The sequence below is a fragment of the Ailuropoda melanoleuca genome, chromosome X (genome assembly GCF_002007445.2).
Source record: "Ailuropoda melanoleuca isolate Jingjing chromosome X, ASM200744v2, whole genome shotgun sequence".
NCBI lineage: Eukaryota > Metazoa > Chordata > Mammalia > Carnivora > Ursidae > Ailuropoda > Ailuropoda melanoleuca.
This window is the reverse complement of record NC_048238.1, coordinates 93,225,773-93,247,144: the sequence shown is the minus strand read 5'-3', so window position 1 is coordinate 93,247,144 and position 21,372 is coordinate 93,225,773. Positions and strand designations below refer to the sequence as shown.

General features: G+C 38.3%; 1 protein-coding gene across 11 annotated transcripts in view; it reads left to right on the top strand.

The window, feature by feature from the left end:
* Positions 1–21,372, top strand: part of ENOX2 (ecto-NOX disulfide-thiol exchanger 2) — a 258,701-nt gene that overhangs the window by 228,121 nt on the left and 9,208 nt on the right. For 10 of the 11 annotated variants that reach the window (XM_034649146.1, XM_011224118.3, XM_034649149.1 and 7 more), the window contains 3 exons: positions 6,976–7,090; positions 16,538–16,719; positions 18,805–18,912. In XM_034649146.1, the coding sequence (XP_034505037.1) occupies positions 6,976–7,090; positions 16,538–16,719; positions 18,805–18,912 (405 nt within the window). The remainder of the gene's footprint in view (positions 1–6,975; positions 7,091–16,537; positions 16,720–18,804; positions 18,913–21,372) is intronic. The other variant, XM_034649147.1, reaches the window with a different exon arrangement.

The following is a 21,372-nucleotide window of genomic DNA, read 5'->3' as shown; positions in this document are numbered from 1 at the left end:
GTAATAATAAAAACAAAAAAAAATAAAATAAAATAAAATCTCTAACTGAAAAAAATAAAAATAAAAAGAGAATTAGGAACAAAACAGGGAGCTACTGTCTTATAGTAGCACAAGATGATTTTAGAATCCTAGCTAGGGCTACCCAACTTTGTTGAGCCTCAACAAACAAAATTCAACATTTCAATTCAAACATTAACTGAAGCAATCTCAGGCATCATGACAGGCAATTCAGGACTAGATGGTCTTTGCCCTCAGGGAGCTAGAAAGGTAAAGAAAGGTATGGGGGCAGAGAGTAGAGTTTAATACCCTAAATTGAAAATATCTAAACTCTTGAGTCTGAACAGTTCGAAGAATAAAGGTTGAGGAAAAATGCTCAATATGTCTTATAATTGTAGAAAAGCAGTAGTAAGTCTCTACTTTTCTTTAGTACACATACACGTGTGTTCATTCTCAGGGCTGGAAGAAGCTGTCTGAACTGCCCCACCCATTGCAGAAAGCCCTGCCAGTACAATAATGTCTTTTCAGAGGAGGAAGGGAGCCTCTGATTTGAGCACTGACTTGTCCAGACCACAGCCCTTCTATAAATGACTTTGCAATAAAATATTTCCATGAATATTATTTGTCAAGGCTCTCTATAGAGAACTATAGTTCTGTCAAGCCTACCTATCTGGTGGGTACATACTTGAATTTAATTACCTTCTCAGTAAAGATAGCCAGTAAGCTGGACATTTCTCGGGGCCTGTAGAGAATGAGAGCTATCCATCCTATCATCTAATATTGTAGCAGAGCTTCCTTGGCAGAGCAATGAGGATAAAGGACATGGCTAGCCTGACTTGCCAAGAGCTTTGTGTTTCATGATGTATTTTGTAGACTTTGTGGAAATCTAGAAAAATGCTTTCTGCCTATTGGATTGGACTAAATTAAGGCCTACTTGAATACCTCAATCTTGATAAGTAAAACTACTGAGAGTGGAACATAGCTTATGACCTTCCTCTGGCATTGTATTTCCTAAATCTAAAAAAACCTCTTCTATTTCACATGGGTACCTCTTTAAATCATGGCTTTTTTTAACCTCTGCATACTTTAACTTGATAATAGGAAACTAGAAAATAACCACCGTCCTCTTAAATTGGGGCTATCTCTGAGCACCCCACTGTGAACCAGGGCATCTCAGTGACTTAAATCAACTAGAACAACTTTTTCTTGGCCTGAGCTTCAAAGCTACAACTCCTAAGTCGCTCCTTGTTTTATTGTCATCCTACCAGCAGCCAACAGTGCCTTACTTGCTGAGAGCGGGGTTATGGATTAAGAAAGAAAAGTCCCCACCTTCAGGGAGCTCAGGTGCTCACCTTGGTAGCATATGCTGGGCATACTAGTTTGCTAATGGGTCTTTCATTGGTTTATTTTCCTGATTTGTATGTGCGTGAGACTCCTGCTGATACAATTGAAAAGGGTGGTAAGAGAAAACTAAAGTTCCTCTCTTTACTAAAAGTTCATGTCTACAGTGACTTTACTGACAGCTCTCTGTATTGTAGGAACTCTTTTTCTATAGAACTGTTTAAAACCTGTGTGGTTCTCTCACTGAGAAGCTGGCCTCAATTAGAAGCTAAACCTTGGATGATATATAGAAACTAGAGCCATAGCAGTAGGCACTAGAACAGACCTCCTCGCATCCTCTCCAGTAGGAGATGTTATATCATCAGGGCCAGAGGAAAAGGGACTTGACGATTGCTAGCATTCTTGTAAAATGAGATACTGTGATTACTAAAATAACTTTCTCTCTAGATTTCCAAGCCTACCATTCCAAACTCTGAAGAACTGTTTGCAGATAGATTGTTCCAGTCATCCCCACACCCTCATTTTAACCATGTGTTCTAACACTAGCTATTAGCTTTCAGCCATCAGAACATCTACTAACACGATTTGGATCCGATTTTTATTTCCATATGTATCATACAAAAGGCATTAGGAACTTGTGTTTGTACCTTGCTTCATTGGTCTGAATGATAGCTCAGATTCAAATTTCTATGTAAGTGTAGAAGCTATCCTTTCCATTCCTTCATCTGACCCTTTCCTCACCAAGTATCCTGTAAATGTTGAAAGTCTAGTAAGTACAGTTTTGTTAAACAATTAGTAAGGAACTTCGCTTTACTGATAACCATGTTCCTATCATAATACATGAGTAAGATGAATTTAAGTTCACATAACTTGTTGTGAAACTACAGAGTTAGATGCTTAATGTGCAATGATTGTGATTTGCTTACTTTATGATAAATTAAAAACATCATCTGGTACAAAGGTGATTCTTTCCATGCATTTTCCTCTGTCTCGGGTTTCAGTTTAATTCTATGTAAAAGTGCTTTCTCCTCCATTGTGGAGCAGTGTGTGAATTTCTAAGCATCAGAAAAAGTTAGCATTAAAACAAACTCAAAGCCATTATAATGCATTTTTACAAATCACTAACAGTTTGCTGTTTGAATGAAAAATATCACAGGTTGACTGGGGGCAGGAGAATGGAATAGAAACTTCAGGAGTGCTATCTTTCCTTTTTCAATATAGCCTTTCAGTGACATGGCCCAGTCAATTTCAGGTAGAGATTTAAAAATGAAAACTTCTGGAAAATGTTTTTGCCTGTCATTGCCACTCTTTTGGTTTCAGCCCTGGATCCAAATGTCAGGATGGAAAAGGGGGCAAATCTGGGAGGCAGCTACTTCCCTTGCTGCCTGCACTTCAGTGGCTCAGAGTCCTCCTAACTGCACCTATGCCCCAGCTAGGTAGAGTGCCTTCCTTAGGGAAATGTTACCTTTTAGTCCTTCACTCTGAAGGTATTTGTTAGGGTTTGCTTCCCAAAATAGAGCTTTTTTGACACAACCAGAAAGACAAAAAACAGGTATCTTGGATATCAAGTGCTTTAAAAGTAAGGCTTTCATAGAATTAAAAACATACTTGCTTTACTTAGGGGTACTGTCATTTACTAAATGCTCCTCATGAGTTTACCTTAATATGGTACCCTATAACCTCTGCCTTCATCCCATCCATGTGACTTCCTATTGAATATTTATAGGAGAGTAACGATACAGGGCTTAGTTTCTTTGTAGCTGAGGGGGGTTTGCCTGGTGGTTAGAAGGCTCTAAGCTCTGCCTAGTTCTTATGTTCCATAGATGAGAGAAATCATATGATAATTGTCTTTCTCTGCTTGACTTATTTCACTTAGCATTTATCTCCTCCAGTGCCGTCCATGTTGCAGCAAATGTTGAGAATTCGTTCTTTCTGATAGCTGAGTAATATTCCATTGTATATATGGACCACAGCTTCTTAATCCAGTCATCTGTTGAAGGGCATCTCGGCTCCTTCCATGATTTGGCTATTGTGGACAATGCAGCTATGAACATTGGGGTGCATATGGCCCTTCTCTTTACTACGTCTGTATCTTTGGGGTAAACACCCAGTAGTGCAATGGCTGGGTCATAGGGTAGTTCAATTTTTAACTTTTTAAGGGACCTCCACACTGTTTTCCAGAGTGGCTGTACCAACTTGCATTCCCACCAACAATGTAGGAGGGATCCCCTTTCTCCACATCCTCTCCAACAATTGTTGTTTCTTGCCTTGTCTATCTTTGCCATTCTAACTGGCGTAAGGTGGTATCTCAGTGTGGTTTTGATTTGAATTTCCCTGATGGCTAATGATTTTGAACATTTTTTCATGTGTCTGTTAGCCATTTGTATGTCTTCATTGGAAAAGTGTCTGTTCATATCTTCTGCCCATTTTATGATTTGTTTATTTGTTTCTCGTGTATTGAGTTTGAGAAGTTCTTTGTAGATCTTGGATACCAGTCCTTTATCTGTGGTGTCCTTTGCAAATATATTCTCCCATTCCGTGGGCTGTCTCTTAGTTTTTTTGACTGTTTCCTTGGCTGTGCAGAAGCTCTTTATCCTGATAAAGTCCCATAAGTTCATTTTATCTTTTATTTCTCTTGCCTTTGGAGATGTGTCGTGAAAAAGGTTGCTCTGGCCGATGTCATAGAAGTTGTTGCCTATGTTCTCCTCTAGAATTTTGATGGATTCCTGTCTCACATTGAGGTCTTTCATCCATTTGGAGTTTATTTTTGTGTATGGTGTGAGAGAGTGGTCAAGTTTCATTCTTTTGCATGTAGCTGTCCAATTTTCCCAGCACCATTTATTGAAGAGACTGTCTTTTTTCCACCGGATGTTTTTTCCTGCTTTATCAAAGATTAGTTGCCCAAAGAGCCGAGGGTCCATTTCTGGGTTCTCTATTCTGTTCCATTGGTCGATGTGTCTGTTTTTGTGCCAGTACCATGCTGTCTTTGTGATCACAGCTTTGTAGTACAGCTCGAAATCCGGCATTGTGATGCCCCCAGCTTTGTTTTTCCTTTTCAACAGTTCCTTGGAGATTCGGGGCCTTTTCTGGTTCCATACAAATTTAAGGACTATTTGTTCCAGTTCTTTGAAAAATGTCCTCGGTATTTTGATCGGGATAGCATTGAAAGTGTAGATTGCTCTGGGTAGTATGGACATTTTAACTATGTTAATTCTTCCAATCCATGAGCATGGAATATTTTTCCATCTTTTTATGTCTTCCTCAATATCTTTCAAAAGTGATCTATAGTTTCTAGCATATAGGTCCTTTACGTCTCTGGTTAAGTTAATTCCAAGGTAACGCATGGTTTTTGGTGTTANGCTTCTCCAAAATGCACAGTTTTCATGCTGACACTTTTTAAAGTGACTTTTCCAGTGTGATCTCCAAAGTTCTTCATGCCTACGTGAAGATCTGTGTTTACAGCTGGTAGCACTTCCCTCCAGCCTGAGGAACTTTCTTCCACATTTCTTATAGTGCAAATCTTTGGATGACAAATTCTTACATTTACATTTGTCTGAAAATAGATTTAATTCATCTTCATTCTTGAAAGAACTTTTCTCTGCATATAGAATTCTGAACAAGCAGGTATTTTTATTTCTTCCTGCACTTTAAAGATATTGCTCCCCTGACTTCTGGCCTATATTGTTTCTGAAAGAAATCAAAGTATTCGAATTGTCTCATTGTATATAATGTGTTGTTGTTGTTGTTGTTTTCTGGCTGCTTTTAAGAGTTTCTCTATTCTTCCAGTTTTACTGAGGGTAGAACTGACATACAGTACTGTATAAGTTTTAGATCCACAGCATTATGATTTGACCAACAGGGATTGTGAAATGGTTATCTCAATGAATTTAGCTAACTAAAGAGTTAGAGTTTCTCTTAATGTTTCAGTTTTCAGCAATTTGACTATGGTATTCTTAGACATACCTTTTTCACACATCTCCTGCCTGGGGTTCACTGAGCTCTTTGAATATATAGATTAGTGTCTTTCATCAAAGTTGAGACATCTTCAACTATTTTTTTCTTCAAGTATCTTGAATCATTTAATCTCTTCTCTCTGTGATTCCAGTTAGTTTCTCTCTGTTCTTCAGATTGGCTAAGTTTGTATTGTTCTCTCTTTAAGTTCTCTCTTTGTTCTGCCATCTCTATTATAAAGTTAGGCTCATCCAGTTACTTTTATTTTGGATATTATATTTTTCAGTTTTAGGATTTCCAGTTGGTGCTTTTCTAAGGTTTCTGTTTCTCTGCCAAGGTTTCTCATCTTTTCATTCATTATGAGCATGTTTCCTTTCCATCATTGAGATAATTATAATAGCTGCTTTAACTCTGCTAACTGCCATATCTGGTTCATTTCAAGTTTGATTTCTGTTGATGATCTTTTCTCTTGAAGATGGGTCATCTCATCCTAGTTCTTTGTGTATCAAGTAATTTGAGGCTTTGCCTACATTTTTTTGAGTATTTTGCTTTTAAGGTTCTGGTTATATTCTGTTATGTTCATTTTGTTATGTTCTTCCAAAGAAGGTTGACTTCGGTTTCTTTTGTTTTAATGGTCAATTTACTTAATTGTTTAAGCTGGAAATTCTGTCTTAGGTGGCAGCTCAAATTTCAGTTCAGTTCTTTTAGACTTAGCTGTGTTGTTTGGAATCTGTCCTGTGCTTCCATGGTTCAAAGGTCATGCAGAAATTTGAGCAGATATTATATGCAGAATTTGGATCTCTTTCTCTCTCTCTCTTTCTCTCTCTGGCTGTCTCTGGGATTCCCCTCCTCACTTTCCTGTGGCTATATCCTTGATTTCTTTACAATATAAAGAGAGAGTTTTCTATTAAAAATGTAGCCACCCTGTGAGCTGCTAACTGTGGTCTGCTGTCAGACTAAAAGGCTCTTAAAAAACTGAGACCCACAGCCTTCTTCCAAGTGTCAGCCACTCTTTGGATATGCCTGCTTTTGTTTGCTCTCCAGTGCCATTAAGTGGTTAGGGGTTTGGCTTGGTTTGATTTTGTGTTTTGTTCAGAGGATAGTTATTATCCATGGAAGGGTTGATCTGATAGAAGTTCATTCCTGACAGCTCATTTCTGCTGTAACTTCTAAACCTGCAAAAGTTAGACTAATGAGTCGTTGAACACTACATCAAAAACTAATGATGTACTGTATGTTGGCTAACTGAACATAATTTTTAAAAAAGAGTTCTGTTGAGTAAGTCTGTAAGTGGAGAGGGAAGAGGATGGAAAGATGCAAAATTAAAGGATTTGACATGGAAAGGTGAAAATGGCAAAACCCTTCAAGGAAAGTCCAGAAATCCATGTAAAGGTAAGAGGCCTTTCATGACCAATAGTGCTTTTCTAATATAGGAGGGACATAAGAATCATCAACTAACAGAGCTCTGGATATGGAAAGAATGCCTTATGGAAGACAGAATGTACAAAGTCTGCTTTGTCTGTCGAGACAGTTTCAGCCCCAACAGGCCCCTTTGCCCTCGCCTTAAGGGTACTCTGGAGTTTTGTCATATGTCAAAAAGCCCTGCTTCATCTTATCCTTAACTCTGTTCATTTCTTCAACATTTTCAAAGCTTTCCCACCAACAAAGCATAACTTTTAACCTTAGGAAATTCGCAACATACATAATGATGAATTAATGGGAATCAGGCGAGAAGAAGAAATGGAGATGTCCGATGATGAAATAGAAGAAACCACAGAAACAAAAGAAACTGAGGAATCAGGTAAAGATAATTCTGCTTTGTTTCATTTAACTAACATCTACTTGCAGGGATGATATTTTAAAACTTCTAACATCCAGTAAGGTATGGGCACAAAACCATCAGTCTGGAACCAGCAAGAAACAATTGGCATAGACATATAAGTACACAGTGGCTGAATATTAACCCTGTGGCTACAGAATCTTCTTATTCACTCCCATATTCCATTATAGTGCCAAATTAAAAGTGGACTTTATTCTCTTAGGAGGGCTAGACATTTAGGCAGCATTGTTCTATACTTGATTTGGATTTATTAATAATATATTCTATAGTAGGAGTCACAAGAGAGCTTACGTATAAATAGACAACTAGCCAAACATTGTAAAAAGTAGTTAGATCCCTACATCACATATACCTTACACCAAAATTTGTAACAGATAGATTTAAGATTCAGATATAAGAAAAAAACATAGCAAAAGAAATTCTGGAAAATATAGGAATTGGTTGTATAATTTAGGATGAAGGTCTCCAAAGATAGAAATCATAAAAGATACTATTGATAAATTTATCTTCATATAAATTAAATATTTTTCTTTAAAGAATCACAAAATTAAGAGACTACCAACTAAGGGGAAATATCTATAATATTTGACAACCTACCTATCTGCTGACTTTTATTGTGGTTAATTAGGGGTTTACTGGGAACCAAACAGGAGTCTACAGACAGATGTCTGGGTAAAGGCTTTTGCTCTTACTTAGTATAGTTGGAACCTCACTGTGAGAGAGGCCACGATGTGGGTCCCCAGTGGAACTCATAACGCAAACCTGTTGAACAATATGACACTACACCACCTCTCAATTTCATAACAAACCAGGGAGAGAATTATCAGAAGGGAGATTAAAATATCAGGCAAAAACCCAGTGTTTTCAGGTAAGCCATTCTAGACAGTCTTAGGAGTTGGTAAGGTGCAGTGGACAAAGCCCTGGACCTAAAATTAGAAGACCTGAGTTCCAGTCTCAACTGTGTTTTTTTGACTCAAGAAGGATTTCTGTCCCACTGAGCTCAGGTTTCACCCTTGTAAGAAGTACATTATACAACCATCTACCAGGAAGGTTGGGATGGCCAAATGAATTCATTCATTCATTTAATAACTATTGCATGCCAAGCACTGTGCTAGACTTTGGAGATATCATAGTATACTGTCCTTATTGTGTGTGTGTGTGTGTGAGAGAGAGAGAGAGAGTCAGAGACCCAGAGAACCAATTGATTATAATGCAAGTCAGGATTTCTTGGTTTTAGTACTTGCATATTGAAGTCAGCAGCTCTATAGCCACTTGAGTGGCCCTAGAATCTTCACTCCATGAACAGAAGCTCTTAAGGAAAGAAAACTACCAAATCAGACTTTTAAAAAGGCATTTGTAGCTGTTACATCTGAATTTCCTCTATTTCTGCCATAGGTTAGATCCCTAAACATCTAAACCTCCATAAATATTGAATAAATCCTTTGTAATCAGTAGATAGCATTTTCAGAACAGTGAACTAATTACTGAAAACACATACTATAAACTTATAGCTAAAAAAACAAGAGTTTCATAATAATTGAGCTATTCAAATTAGTTAAGTGCTTAGCCAAGATGTTTTATAGCTGACTAATCTTTGACTTATAGAACTGTCTCCATCTCAGTATCTGCAGTATTGTATAGTGTTAATCCATTGTTCCCCTGAAATGAATGTGACCGTAAGTTTGAGTATTTGCTTGATAAATTGCTGAATTTGAGGAGTTAATGGGGGAGGGGGATGTATGGGAGATTCAGATTAAATGCACTTACTAGCGTTATATAACTGGATTTTGCTTCTGTATCTCTTTTGAGTTAAAAGCTGTATTGGCTACCGCACAGAATCTTATTCGTTTAGAGACTGGAAACTCCCTGACAGATCATCTTATAGCTATTTTCTTTCCTGTTCCACATGCCAGGATGCTGCTTTGTCAAATAAAGCTATCTACAATAGACTTAATGGAGCTTACCAAATAGCTTTTCTCCCAGAAGGTTTCAATTCATTTTAATTCAAGGACTTTTGTGCATTTTTCTTCCCCTCGATCGTATCTAATTTTGTTATCTTGCTTCTGTAGTAGTCAACTGCAGAAATCCTGCTCAGTGTGAGCCAGTAAGTGGGTCCTCAGGTTTTATCTAAATCAGCTACATGTTTTAGTTTCACTTGGTTCCAATTAAAAGCTTAAGCACTAGATTTCAGATCGTTTTTTTTTTCTCTCTCCATGCTACCAAATTTGAATTCCAGGAACCTAGGAGCATGTGTCTGGTTAAATTTTACTTCCTGAAGAAAGTAAGAGTCACAGCTAGCCTAGCAGTCTCAGTGACCTTTCCTTGGAGTACCACAAAATTTCTGTTCTTCAAGGGACTCTGTATTACCCAGCCCATATTTGTGATGCAGTAATGGAAACCTTCTTGCCATGGAAGAACGGACTGCTGTGCTCAAAGCAATGTGTTAAAGAGAGGGAGTCACATCAAAGCAAATCATGATAGTGTAAAACTATTTCATTCTATCGTTAGCCCTGATGGAAATTACATGTGCCCAGTAAACCTAAGACAGCTGTTCCTTTTCAGCATCTATTATCTGCCTTCTCCACTTAGACTAGTGGTTCTCAGATTTGGTATATATAAGCATCATTGGGTTACCTTTAAAAAATCAGATTTCTGGACTGCAGGGTTTGATTAAGTAGGTCTGTAATGAAGTTCAGGAATTTGCATTTTATCAGGCATCCTAAACGATTTGGATGCTGATAGTCCAGGGAGCACATTTGGAAAACATTGACTGAGACTCATTCTCCTTCATTGTTCTAGCCAAAGTTTTTACTTCTCTGGTTTCCGATCTCCTTCTTTCCCTCCCCCCACCTCTCATCATTCCCTCTTTAAGAGTTTGACCAATTAATTGATAAAGACTTCATCCTATAAGCTTATGGAAATAAAGGTACAATATGTGTAAATTTACATAAAATATAAGAAATACCACTTGCTTCTAACCTGTAAGGTACTGATTAGAATGCAGAAAGACCGAGAGATATTAGTGTGGCCAGAGTAGTTGCATTCAGTGAAAACTGATTAGGACCTTGAAAGATGAACAGGTTTGGATGAGAAGAAGGAGAGTAAGAAAGTATCTTGATGTGGAGGCGGGAGAGGAGAAGGAACAGGGCTCAGAGAGGGAAATAAAGATGATGGGTATAGGGGGATAAAAGATGGAGTGGACAAGATGGGTCTAGATTATGGGGAACCATGAATGCCAAGGTTACGTTTAGCATAACACTTACAGGTAATTATGGACTTGGAATCCTAGAGAAGAATGGGAAGTGATCCAAACTCAGGTGGAGTTTTCTTTAGAGAGGGGAAAACCCTCTTCCTCTGAGACAAGAGAGGTGAAGCTAAAATTATATATGCATTCCATGCTTCTCCATTTAGCCAGACATGGAACATTACATCAAAAACTAAGGATATACCGTATGGTGACTAACATAACATAATAAAAAATTATTATAAAAAAATAATTAGGGAAATGCTTTGGAAATGAGACCATGAGGAGACAGGAGCAGACCTGAAATAAACACACTGGGCAGGATGGAAGGAAGAAATCAGCGAGAGGTAAGAGACCTACCAGCAAGGACCAACATGAGTCTGTATTGACCAGGACTGCCCAGCTCTGCAACTTCCTATAAGAGTCCTCTGCAACCCAGGATAAGGTGCAGACAAAGTTGAGTCGAGTGACCATGAGCTAGGAATTGGCATGGTAAGACTGGCCAAAGGTTTTTAGGAGGGTGAAGGAATATAGGGTACTAAGGAGTTTGCAGTGGAATCTGTTTCGCCAGAAAATAGTTAATGGACTGGGTGAAGTTGGCCACTCGAAGAGATTAAAGGTCCCCAGCAAAGAAAGAGAGCAGCGTCTCAGGGTGATGAGGGGCAGTGAGGTAACTGACAGATGAAGATACTGTGTTTGAGACGGGAATTTAGAGATCTCAGAGGAGAAACAGCGAAGTCCCTGGTGCATCCATACTGGTAGCAGCCTCATTGGAGTAATGACCTGCAGAGATAAGGAAAGCAAGGCTTTGGGAGGTCAGGGAACTCACTTAAAAATTTCCCTGAACTGGCCTGCAACCACACATATCATCTCCCTCTCTCTTTCCACTTTGTTCTTTTTGGCTTTTTCTCTTCGTGAATCACTCCAGTTCAAACATTTTTTTAGGACCCTTGAGAGGAATGTTGCACATCTTCCCTTCTATAATTTGGTAACATTTGTTACACATCTTCCTTCAATAATTTGGAGACATTTTTTAAGCATCTCCTGTAATGCAGCTTTGTGAGAGTGGCCAACCCCCTCAATTTGCTTCCATTAAAATTTTTGTTGTTTTCTTTGTACCACCGAAGAAACTCAGGCATTAATTTTTTAATGGCACAAAATCCTTTTAGATCTTTTGTCATAGAACAACATATCGGATTTTGCTCTGAGCGGCTCCTCTAAAAAGAATTCACAGCTGCCTTCGTACTTTCATATTGCCATGATGAACTGGCAGCCTTCAGATCTGAGGAGCCATCCCTATAAAGAGAAACGTTTTTTCCACATAGGAAATAGTCAAAAAGGAGCAGCCAAGAACTAATGATGGCAAGATATGAATAAATTCACTGTACTATGCTCTTTAGTATCAGGACTGATGGATTCACCTACTCAAACATATTATTAAAAGGTAATACTGAACTTTTCAATGTTCTGACAATGTACAAAGAACTCCAACTTCAGAAATGGGCCCAATTAATGCTAAGTCTGTGGAAGTAAAGACTTGGTGTCCTCATTAAAATGACAAAAACCCTCATTTCAGGGAGTGGGAAATACATTTTGTAAGTAAGGTGCCCTGGTGGCATTAGAGGAGATCACATTCTCTTTTGCTTAGTGACAGGTCCAAACTGAGGAGATTATTATCTGTTTACACTTGGCTGTAGGAATCTATCTCCACTCATCAGCATGCCCTTTCCCCCTGGGAGAGAATCAGTCTCTCCTCCTCATTTGCTCAGAGGGAAAATATTTATGCATTTATTAAAAAATAAAAAAATAAAAAATAAACTGGAGACTATGCCTCTAACCATTCTCCTAGATCTCTGCCCTTTTCCACATTTCTCCACATGACTCGTAAGACATGAGCATAATCACTGGCCTGCCGTACAAGAAGAAACAAAAGGAGGAAGATGAAATATCACTATTTAGTATTGAGCCCTATGCCTTGCCAGAGGACAAACATGCAAACCAAAGCAGAAATGAATAACTGTATATCTGTAGCAGTCATTTGATTTACAGAGGAACCTCTGTGTTATTCAGTGGAACTCCAGCTGGAGATGCTATCCTTGGTACTGACCCAACAAGCAATTCAAATATTTCTTCCCTTTTGGCAGATAGCTCGTGTCCCTTCTGCCATACACTTTCTTGTATATACAGTCATCTTCAGTTTTAGCATCTTCTTTTAGTGCTGTGATTGTGAGGAATGCTCCCTGTCTGACAACAGGTATCCCTGCTGCTGGGAGAGATGGCAAGGATAGATAGTATTTACAGTGCTGGGAATTCAACTCTCTGTGTAACAGCTTTCTCTTCAAAGACACAAAAGCTGTAAGATTACAGCAAAAATTAAAATCCATAATAAAATTAAATGTACAATGAATGTGTCGTGCCAAAGATTTTTGTAATTTCTTTTAAAAATTAAAATACCAGTTTCAAACTGCCATATCAGGATAATTGCATGGCTATTCACAGAAAACAAGAGAACATGTAATAGGAAGGGTTGCCACTCTCTAATTTGGATAGACAATCTGATTACATCAGCCTATGCTGGTACCTGATTGTTTCAGGAAAACCCTCAGGTTGAAAGCACAGAATTAAACCCCACACCACCCCCCTGGAGTAGCTTTCTTTTAGAAATAGAGGATGTTTTCTCCCTCAGAATATGGTTTTCCTCTATATATTTCATCTTTGTAAAGCACAACTTCTTTCCATTTATTGTAGAGAATGACTCTTGTCTTTGAAATCCCTTTAGAGAACCGTTCTTCCACCACTTATAGCTAATAATCTTGAAGATTTGATTTCCATTACTTTCTTTTACTTTCTTCTACTCAAAGTCCCTCCCCATAAGTAGCTGAAAAAATGCACACCTTTGACAAGTTGCCTTTTAACATTCTCATACATTTAATATACAGGTTTTTAATTTTGATCCATTTTGCTAACACCTCTTTTCTGGGCTTTATGCTCCGTTAGGAATCAAAAAAGGAATAAACTACAACTGTTTCCATTAATTTGGACTGTGAACCATAGAGATTAGTGGAATCTCATTTTTTACTGTTATAAGCCTGGTATAGGGAAGATACTCAGAGTTTGTTGAATAAATGAAAATCCTCTGATTAAATATTTTATAATAGCTTTTCTGATTTTTGGCCTTGAAAAATGTGCCATAACCATAAATAAAGCTAACCAAGTTTTCCTCTTGTGTCTTGGGTTTTTTTTAAATTAATCATTTAATTTTTTAGAGGAGTCTTAGATTTACAACAATATTGAACAAGAAGTAGAGTTTCCAAATACCCCTGTCTCCCCCACACACATACATAGCCCCCCCCCACTACTGATGTCCTGCACTACAGGGATACATTGCTTACAATCAGTGAATACATCATTATCACCCAAAGTTCATAGTTTGCATTAGAGTGCACTCTTGGTATTATTATACATTCTATGAGTTTGGACAAATCTTTAAAATGTATGTATTTACCATTATACTATCATACAGAATAGTTCCACTGCCCTAAAAATCTTCTGTGCTCTGCCCATTTGTTCTTCCCTCCCCCAGCCCCTGGCAACCAGGTTAGGATTTGTGTTTTTTTTTTTAACCTTTTTACTGACTCCATCGTTTTGCCTTTTCCAGAATGCCATATAGTTGGAATCATACAGTTATGTAGCCTTTTCAATTGGCTTCTTTCACTTAGTAATATGCATTTACATTTCCTCCAGGTCTTTTCGTGGCTTGATCACTCATTTCTTTTTAGCACTGAATAATATTCCATTTCGATGTACCACAGTTTATTCATTAATCTACTAAAGAACATTGCAGTTGTTTCCAAGTTGGGGCAATTATAAAACTGCCAGAAGAAATCTGCTATAACAATATAATAAAATAAAATTAAAAAAAAAAAGAAGAAGAAATCTGCTATAAAATCCGTGTGCATATTTTTGTGGGAACATAAGTTTTCAGTTCACTTGGGTAAACACAAGGGAGCATGATTGCTGGATTGTATGGTAAAAGTATGTTTAGTTTTATAAGAAATTGCCAAAGTATCTTCCAAAGTGCCAGTAGCATTTTGCATTCCCCATCAGCAATAAAGGAGAGTTTCTGTTTGCTCCACATCCTTACCAGCACTTGGTGTTGTCATTGTTTTGGATTTTGACCATTCTAATAGGTGTATAGTGGTATCTCATTGTTCTTTTAATTTGTAATTCCCTAATGATGCATGACATATGACATATGATGATGCTTACTTGCCATTGATGTATCTTTGGTGAGGTGTATTTTTGGGTCTAATTTTTTGGCATTTATCCTGTTTGATGTTCTCTGAACTTCCTGGATCTGTGGTTTGGTGTCTGATAATAATTTGGGGAAAAAGTTCAGCCATTGTTGCTTCACCTATTGCTTCCATTCCTTTCTCTCTTTCTTTCCCTTCTAATATTCTTATGACATGTATCTTTCGTGGATGTCCTATAGTTCTTGGATATTCTGCTTGGGTTTTTTTTAATGCTTTTTTCTCTTTGCTTTTCAGGTTAGGCAGTTTCTATTGTCATACCCTCAAGCTCAGAGATTCTTCTCTCAGCCATGTCCAGTCTTTTAATAAGCCCATCCAAGGCATTTTTCACTTCTGTTATGGTATTATTTTTTATTCCTATCATGTCTATTTGATTCTTCCTTGGAATTTCCATCTCTCTGTGTACATTATCCATCTGTTCTTTCATGGTATCTACTTTTCCCATTAAAGCCCTTAACATACTAATCATAGATGTTTTATATTCCTGGTCTGATAATTCCAACATTTATGCTATATCTGACTTTTGTTCTGATCCCCGTTCAGTCTCTTCAAACTGTGTGTGAGTGTGTGTGTGTGTGTGTGTGTGTGTGTGTGTGTGTGTGTGTTTACCTTTTAGTACACCTTGTAGTCTTTTGTTGAAATCTGAACATGATGTACTGGGTGAAAAGAACTTTGGTAAATAGAACTTTAGTGGTGTGGTAGTTAAATGTGGGGAAGCATTCTATAGTCCTGTGATTAGGTCTCAATCTTTTAGTGAACATATACCTCCGGACTGTGAATTTCACAAGTGTTTCTCAGTTATTTCTCGCCCCTTACTTGGGACAGGATGGCTGGAGGGGGCTATATTTGCGTATTTCCCTTCTCCCGGTCAATTAGGCTCTGGTAATACCCTAGCAGGTTAGGCTCTGGTAAAATAGTTTCTTGTGAGGGCAGGCCTTGTTAAGAACAGAATGCTCTGCTGTACTTCAAAATGGTTTCTTTTCCCCTCCCCCTGATGGAAGCACAAGAGGATTTTTCTCCAATATTCATTGTAAGTACTTGGTTACACTCCTAGAGATAAAACTCACAAAAGTATAGAAACCTCACTATGACTGGGTCCCTCTGGACTTTTTAAATCTCAGACTTGTCCACACTGAGCCTCCAGCAATTAGCCAATTGCAATTTAGGTTTTCTTACTTGCCACCAGTTCCTGTGGAGCTTCCTGCTCATAGGTTTCTGGTCTGGTAAGTTGTGATTCTCTGGATTTGCCTGTCTCTCCAGTTTCAGGGGTGGCAGTTTGCCCTGAGACCTTACTTCTCTGGTGGATCTAAGATGAGTTGTTGATTTTTCAGTTTATTCAGTTTTTTATTTGTCATTAGGATGGAGTGGTAACTTCTAAACTCCTTACACACTAGACCAGAAACCAGAAGTTTTGTGTCTTAATGTTTACATTTACCTTTCTTCTGTAGGACTGTAAAGGTTACATTTTTAAAAATAACTGCCCTGCAAAATTATTGTGTGGACAGTCATCAGTTCAAGACAATTAGCGCTGCACTGTATCATAATAGAGGTCTTATCATTTGCTGCCTTCCAAATAAAAGTGGCCAGTGTTAGCTGGGAATATCTGAGTTATATTTGGGGTGATGAATTTGAAGCATGATGATGACTTCAGGGTGTTGGAATCCTATGTTCCTTTACAAAAATGGTTCTGTGTGCTTTTGTGTCCATCTCTTGCTGCTATAGCCACCTGAAACCTAAAGTTGCTCAGGAGAATTTTTATACATGTCAGTTAAAAACTACCAAGTTTTCATGGTACTAAGGTGAACCACAAAGAATATGGATAGATGGGTGTTCGACTTTATATTGATTGCTTAGCCTTAGTATCACAGGCAGAAGCTCTGAAGGAAGAAAATGACAGCCTCCGTTGGCAGCTCGATGCCTATAGGAATGAGGTAGAATTGCTCAAGCAAGAACAAGGCAAAGCCCCCAAAGAAGATGACCCAAACAAGGAACAGCAGCTGAAACTCCTGCAGCAAGCCCTGCAAGGAATGCAACAGGTAAAGGCCTTTTGGTGTTCTGAGCTTTTAAGAAGGCTAGCACCAGCTCCTCGCCTGGAAAAAGGTCCCCTGCCAGCAAAGAGAATAGCTAAACTCTTATTCTTCTTGATATTCTGTTCTCTGGCATAGCCGAGGAAGGGATTGTGTGTTAATGGTTAATGAAATACCCTGGCCAATCCAGAGGTAGAAGTGGATCACCAATTTTCAAAGGATGAACATTTAGTGAAAAATACTTGACAATAAAACTACACCAAACATAATCTAATCTTTTCTTTCTGCTTCAGAAGTTGCTTTGGGATCTGGACAGGGCCTCAGGGTCTTTATGAAGAACCTCACTTATTTAGATATGAAAAAGTAGTATCTACTGATCCAGTGCTGGACCATACAGCCTGTTAGAAGAAATGGCAGGAATCCTACCCTTGCTCCTTCAGTATCAATGCTTTGGGCACATAATATCAATTTGCTTTTATTTTGTTTTGTTTTCACAGTCATTTATGTGAATGAGTTTACCTGCACATTATTCCAAGTATAAAAAGTAAAGTAAATAGGTGCATCCAACTATAATTGCATTCAAATACAACAGTGTGTAATAGATGCTCAATGTCTAGATGTTTTATGTAACCATCACCACAGTGAGCCTACAATTTAAAAGATATCACCATCTGTTCTCATCATAATAAAGGAGTAGTATTTTTGAGTAAGGGTACTATCCTCTTCTGTCTTGCCAGATGACCAGCCATTTTCCTTACAATTTAAATTGAGCAATAATTTTTTTAATTGTATCCCTTGGAATTGTCTAGGGTAAAGCTTATTGCTGGCTGGAAATCACAAATTGTGAACAAGGAGTCTCTTCTGGCACTAAGAGCCCCGTGTTCCTATCACTTCTGCTACCACTGTCTTCCTGTGTGACAAGCAATATCACATTAATTTTTCACCTTTCCTATTAGCAAAATGTGTGAAGTAATGCTTACCCTCCTTTTACTGTCACTGTGGAATTTAATTAGAACACGTAAATTATATCTGAGAGCTTTCCACCAAAAAAATGCATCTCTTCAGCTAGACTTCAAAGAATTTTGACAACATATATTGTACTGTGTGTCTTTTATCTCTTCCAATGGTCTTTTGCAAGCCTCTGAAAATCAAAACTTTGGAAACATGTTTTGTTGCTTTTCTCTCTTACCTTGATTTTGAAACCTTTCCACATAAGGACAACTCTGCTACTGAAATACAATTTAAAGATGATGAACTTTTTTTTTCATTTCATCACCTCAGAGACCTCAGAGACAATTAGGTCTCTACATCCTGACAACTTAATTTCTCTCATTTTGATTACTTTTTATTAGAAAATAGCTTTGTAAACAAGATAAAGGTTCTCCCATCTTATCCCAAAAAGAAGTATAGTCTAACATAGTGGTAAAGAGCATGGACTGTGGTGTTGACCCAACCTGGGTTTAAATCCCAACTCTGCCCTTACTATCTGAATGGCCTAAGGCAAAGCACTAAACCTCTGTAAGCCTCAGGATTATGTATCATGGGGTTACTTGAAGTTTATGAGACAGCACATATGAAACCCTATCCACAATGCATGACACATGTTAGATGCTAAATAAGTAATATTTTTGTAATCGTTAACGGTGATGAATCCATTTCCTTGCCTACTGATGTGGAAACAAACATTTGTGAAATGTTTTCCTCACAGAAATTGAACTTGGCTTAGTAAATGGCTATTTGAAAGAATGCTTTACAACATTAAGTTCAATCCAGCAATCAAGATGTTGTCCACATGGGATTAACACTATACCCTATCCTTACCCCTGGCTGGAATAGAAAAGTTAAGTGATTAGATCAGTTAGTTTCTCAGATGCTTTCTGAAATATGAACAAATCCAAAGGAAGTTCCTAAGAGCTAGATAAAATAATTTTAAGGGAAAAGTACCTTGATTTTCCCTTTGGTATCTCTGCATGGAGAAATGATTGTGTGGGCTGGGAGAAAGTGAGGCAGGCCAGCCTACTATCTAATTTCAGCCAGGGTTTTTAAATGAAGTGTGGCTCCTCAAGACTTGATTGTCTTTGGTCTTTCTTGTAGCATCTGCTCAAAGTCCAAGAGGAATACAAAAGGAAAGAAGCTGAACTTGAAAAAGTCAAGGATGACAAGTTGCAGATGGAAAAAATGTTGGAAAATCTTAAAGAAAAGGTACATGAGTCCTCTGTGAACCTTTGCCCTTGCCCTCCCGCCCCCACTTGCAGTGGCAGTGAAAATGCCCTGCAAGTTCCTGCAGTAGGAACCACCATGGAATGCTTGGCTGAGTAGGGATTAAAAGCCCCCCTCTGGGGTAATTCTTGAATCAAGGGCTCTGCCTTTAGATGTGAGTCCTTGGCATATCTAAGGATTTTGGAGAGTGTACTTTTCAATGAATACAGTTAGTCCATCTCTAAAATTCCTCAGTCTTTCCCTCTTGGAAAAGACCAGCATGTACACCTCATTCTGGCTTCATCTTGCCAAGTGAAAAGCAACACAGAAAACGCAGGTAAAAAAAAAAAAAGAAAATGTGGGTGACACAGAGTACCTTTAATGAAGCGTTTCATTAAAGGAAGAAACACAAGTACAACTAGAACATGGACATTTCTTTGCAGACACTCCATCTAGTGTAATAATGAGCAGCTGCAGGTGAAATAGCCCAAACCTGAAGGGTAGAAAACGTGTGGAAAGTAAATAAAAAAGACAGAATATTCTAATGCTTGATGATTGCAGCATGGAAGGTCAAGATGGGACTTTGTAGCAATAAGAGCCACCAGTGAGGGCCTCTTAGGGAGTCTCCTAACATCTGGATAGGTTAATGTGTCACAAGCATGAATCAGGTGCCCAGTCTACTTAAGGTGTGTAAAGTCTACCAATGGTGTCTCCCAACAGTACCTCCCTAATCATCTCTGTGCCTGAACATTCAACTGAAGCAATCCTCAAAAAGGAAGGCCCATTGACCGTAACTGCCCGATTTTAATGTCTCAGAAGGAAAAGATTAGGAGCTCAGACCAAGAGCCAGAAATCAACAGTGCTACTGTTCCACAAGAGCTCGTGCTCTTTATCTCTGGCACTCAGCTCAGGAAGATGCAATGTGTACAGGCCCCGGGTATGTTTGCCAGCATAGTGACTTCCCCCAGAGTGCCATTAAGAACTGGCAGCCTTGGTGTAGTTGAAACAAATGATTGAAAGTGTTTTCTTCTGGAGGCCATTTGCAATATGCTTTTAATTCTTCCACTTCATAAAACCAGCTCACTTTCCAGTTTTGTGGGTGCTATTAAAAAAAACGAGCATAATCCCAGAGAAATTCATTTATCAAGCATTTAATTGAAAAGTGCCAAAGCTACTCTGTGTAGCAGGAATTTCCCTATACTTTCAGAGCTGCAAAAATGGCTCAAAGCTGCTACATAGCCATTTTGCTTCTTGTGTAAAATGGAGTACGTAACCAGGAGACTATCGATAGACATGAGGTTATGCTAATGACGTTATGCTTAGAATCATTCTTTAGGATTGACATCACAAATTAAAGGGCATTTTTAATGTAAGGGCATTTTGAGCATTTTAGTGTAAGCTGCTTTCTGCTTTATAAAGTATTTCATTTAAAGAAGCAAGAGGTCAAATGGCACAGAAGAAACTTAATGTATTGTGCCTTAGTTTGTTTTTCATCCTGAACCTGAATATATCAAGAAGTGGCAGCTAAAGAGGATAAGGAAGAGAGCCAACTGATAGTCAGGAAAATGTGAGTCAGAATGTTTTTCTCCTGTTACTGTAAGCAAAGTTTCTTTCAGAGAAAGTCATGACAGTTCATTATAAACTGATCTTCTGTGGGAAGCTGATTTGTGACCAAATATTTCAACCTGACACAATTAGGTTAGGAAGCAAAGTACCATTACGTTAGACTGCAAAAATAATTCCAGGTTGAAAGGAAGGCAGTAAGTTTTGGTGAGAAGGGATCTCTTTTGTTTTTGTTTGGGTTTCTTGACAGTAAACCGTAGTGTGAGTTATTGTCAGTGTGAGTTATTGTCAGTGTTTTGCAATATAACAATGTGACTTCTGTCTGTTTTACTGCAGAAAGAGCTAGCTCTTTGAATCTACCAGTAAAATTCAAGGTGATAAACATCTTTTCAGTATGCCTTCTATTTTTTTAAATGCCAGCTATAATAAGATTGAAGTCAGGTTTCAGTAAGGCTAAATTTCTATTCGAGGTGGCTAAAGCTTCTCAGGATGCCTATACATCCTAAATCAGCCCCAATCTGTTAAACTCTTATGCTTAAGAAATGGCTTACTGGATCATTTAATGTTTTAAGGGGATTAGAAGGAGATGTACAACCCATGGCTTAGAAGTGAACAAGTATTTTAAATCAAACTTGGCATGATGCCTGGATTGGATTCTAAAGGCCAAAGATTGAGTAGGTCATCAAGAAAGGCTTCCCTTCTGACTATAGCCAGGAAGCCTGTAAATCCACAAAACGACATGTCTTGCAGCATAGACCATTCATTTCATTCAGGGGCAACATCCTGGAAGTTTTGAAGGCATCTTTAAAGAAAACAGAAGGACACCTGTCTGAGGGCTTGTGGAAGGGAAGAAGTGACAAAGCATTTGAGTCAGCCATAATCTGCCCCTGCTAGGAGCAT